Consider the following 3,590-nt stretch of genomic DNA (forward strand, 5'->3'; position numbering starts at 1 on the left):
CCCTTGTGCTCTAATTCAACCGGTAAGTGACAATTCTTCCCATACACAAGTTGGTATAGGGACATACCTATGGGAGTCTTGTATGTTGTCCGGTAGGCCCAAAGAGCATCATCAAGCCTCCTTGACCAATCCATTCTACTAGCATTCACTGATTTTACCAAAATTTTGTTAATCTCCCTGTTTGACACCTCAACTTGCCCATTAGTTTAAGGATGGTAAGGAGTGGCACATTATGGCGAACCCTATATTTTTTTTAATAATCCCTTAAATAGCTTGTTGCAAAAGTGAGATCCCCCATCACTAATAATATCCTTTGGGGTGCCAAATCTGGAAAATATGTTCTTTTTCAAGAACGTGGTGACACTCTTCCCTTCATTAATCATGAGTGCAATGGCTTCCATCCATTTAGACACATAATCGACTGCCACAAGAATGTACTTCATCGCATGAGAACTCACAAAAGGGCCCATAAAGTCAATGCCCCACACATCAAACAACTCAATCACCAAAATGGGGTTTACAAGGAGCTCTTGCTTTCACAAAATGCCATCGTCTCTTTCGCATCTATCACATGCTTTGGCAAACTCATGAGCATCTTGGTGGATGGTTGGCCAATAGTAGCCACATTGCAAGATCTTGTGAGTAGTTCAAATACCATTATGATGCCCACCTACAGGCGAAGAATGGAATGCCTCCAAAACACTCAACATCTAAACTTCCGACACACAACGCTGAATAAGCCCATCAACACAACTCCTATATAAGTATGCTCATCCCAAAAGAATTTTTGCACATCATTCATGAACTTTTTCGTTTGATGAAAGGACAAGTCTGGTGGAACGATATCACTAGCCAGATAATTCATAAATTCTACGAACCATGGGATCAAGTCTTGGGAGGCATCCAATACATGATGATCAGAGAAAGTAACATCAATCTCAGCCTTTTCACCCAACTCTATCATTGCTTCATCTTCTAATCGGGACAAGTGATCAGCAACTTGATTTTCGGTCCCTTTTCTATCTTTTACCTCAAAGTCAAATTCTTACAATAGTAATATCCAACGAATCAACCTCGATTTTGCATCCTTCATTGACATCAAATATCTCAAAGCGGAATGATCAGTATGCACTACAACTCTAGTGCCAAGCAAGTAGGAGCGAAATTTCTCGAAAGCAAAGACTACTGCAAGGAGCTCTTGTTCAGTCACAGTGTAGTTCTTTTGGGCTTCATTAAGGTCTTTACTATCATAGTAAATGGTGTGAAGGATTTTCTCGCTTCTTTGTCCCAATACCACACCAAGAGCAACCCCTCTCGCATCGCACATCACCTCAACGGGCTTGCTGCAATCCGGAGAAATGAAGATAAATGCAGACACCAACTTTTCCTTCAACTCACCAAATACCTTAAGATAAGATTTATCATAATGAAACTTACACTCTTTTAAAAGCAACTTGTACAAAGGATGTGCAATCTTTGAAAAATCCTTGATGAACCTCCGGTAATAGCCTGCATACCCAAGAAAACTTCTCACACCTTTTACAGAGATAAGTGGAGAAAGTCTTTCTATCACCTCAACTTTAGCTCGATCAACCTCTATACCCTTCTGTGAAATGCGAAGACCTAATACAATACCTTCTTTCACCATGAAGTGACATTTTTCCCAATTTAGCACAAGATTTCAATCTTTACACCTCTTAAGAACCTCAGACAAATGATTCAAACACCGCTCAAAGCAGTCACCAACCAGTGAAAAATCATCTATAAACACCTCAATAGTTTCTTCCGCCATATAGGAGTATATTGACATCATACATCTCTGAAATATAGCAGGTGCATTACATAACCCAAACGACATTCTCTTGAACACGAAGGTCCCATAAGTACAAGTAAAGGTGGTTTCTCTTGATCTTCCGATGCAATATAAATCTGATTAAAATCCGAATAGACATCAAGAAAATAGTATCACCCCTTTCTTGCAAATCTATCTAACATTTAATCCATGAAGGGCATAGAAAAATGATCTTTCTCGGTCCATATATTTGATTTCTGGTAATCCATACATACCCTTCATCCAGTCACCGGACTCATTGAAACAAGATCATTTTTCTCATTAGGGACCACAGTCATTCCCACTTTATTAGGTACACACTGCACAGGGCATACATAACTACTATCAGCTATTGGATATATCAATACAGCATCCAACCACTTAATGTACCATTCTCATATGAACTCCATACTTTATCGACTAAGCTATTTTCATCCATAATCCCTTTTGATCTTCGTCCACATACCACTTCTAATACAACCATTCCAAAACTATAGACATCAGACTCCGGGGTAGCTCTCCCTGTATAGCTAACTTCCGGTGCTAGGTATCCTGGAGTGCCAGCCACCATTGTTGTAACAAAGTTCTCATTTTGGAGTAATCTTGCTAGCCCAAAATCACCCAAGTGAGCATTATACTTGGTGTCTAGCATCACATTGTTCGGCTTAATGTCTCGATATACAATAGGATTACCACATTCTTCATGAAGATACACAAGTGATGATTCTAGACCTGATAGAATCTTGAATCTGGTGTCCCAATCAAGAAAAATCTTGCCGATGTATTTATCAAGGCTTCCATTTGGCATGTACTCATACACTAACAGGAGTTTCTCTCCGTCATAGCACCAGCCTAGTAGCTGCAACAAGTTTTTGTGCCATAGGCACCCAATTGTACATATTTCAGCCAAGTATTCCTTCTAACCTGGTATTATAAATACTTCTATGTAATTTGAGATTTTAATCACAGTGTGGCACCACATCTACATATAATCAAGGGAACTTAAAACGGAAAACATACCTTGCTTAGATGTCACGTTGATTTGTTTAACAGCTACTGTTGTAGCAGAATCATAAAACACCCCCTTGTAAACACTACCAAAGCCTCCAGTTCCCAATAAGTTATCTTTGCTGAAGCCTTTAGTAGCCTTGGAGAGTTTCTGGTAAGTAAATACCTGTGGACCACTAGCTGCAGTTCCTGTTAGCATTTCGATGTCCTCTTTCCTCTGAAATCTTTCGTTTCCATCCTTACGAGCTATAAAGAGACGACACAACCACTAGCAATGAGATAATCGCGATAGAAGTAGCAACCAGCAGAGCAATATTTTCCTTGTTCGGATCAACCCCATACTTTAGAGATTCTTCTGGCAATTCAAGTAATGTGAAATTCCAGTTAAGAACATGATGTACCTCTAAGAAATAGGCAGTGGAAGCTGACAATCCCACATAAGCATTTCGTGGAACTGCTTCCTGCATGATAATTTCTTGTCTTAGAAAGTTCACTAGAGGTTGCCCTGCATATGCTACCGATATTTCAAGAACTTTAGTTCAACCATCATAATCAATCTTTATTGTAATATTTCTTCCACTCCTTAGATCAATTCCAGCATCACTTAAACTTTTAACTGCAACAGGACTCTCCATACTTGTAGTTACAACGGCAACATGGTTTCCATCGATTTCATGTTCATTTCTATAAGTATCAAACTCCACAGCAAGCTCATCAAGTGTGCCTCCTGCATTTTAAAAGAAGAAACTTT

General features: G+C 39.3%; 1 protein-coding gene across 1 annotated transcript; it reads right to left on the reverse strand.

Moving 5' to 3' along the window:
• Positions 1-2,070: 2,070 nt before the first annotated feature.
• On the reverse strand, positions 2,071-3,038 carry LOC101255518 (probable L-type lectin-domain containing receptor kinase S.7). The gene is made up of 3 exons (XM_026032611.1): positions 2,852-3,038; positions 2,244-2,683; positions 2,071-2,151 (listed from the first exon to the last, which is right to left on the reverse strand). The coding sequence occupies exons 1-3, from the start codon at positions 3,036-3,038 to the stop codon at positions 2,071-2,073; spliced, it is 708 nt and encodes a 235-aa protein (XP_025888396.1).
• Between the last annotated feature and the right edge of the window lie 552 nt (positions 3,039-3,590).

Source organism: Solanum lycopersicum, chromosome 8 (genome assembly GCF_036512215.1).
Source record: "Solanum lycopersicum chromosome 8, SLM_r2.1".
Lineage (NCBI taxonomy): Eukaryota > Viridiplantae > Streptophyta > Magnoliopsida > Solanales > Solanaceae > Solanum > Solanum lycopersicum.

Bases quoted from the DNA above. Each gene is read 5' to 3' on its own strand.
- LOC101255518 (XM_026032611.1), bottom strand. From the start codon at position 3,038: ATGCTAACAGGAACTGCAGCTAGTGGTCCACAGGTATTTACTTACCAG. The intron at 2,684-2,851 runs GTATGTTTTCCG...TGCAGCTACTAG, and splicing joins CAACGTGACATCTAAGCAAG to GCTGGTGCTATGACGGAGAG. The intron at 2,152-2,243 runs GTATGGAGTTCA...TGCCCTGTGCAG, and splicing joins AAAATAGCTTAGTCGATAAA to TGTGTACCTAATAAAGTGGG.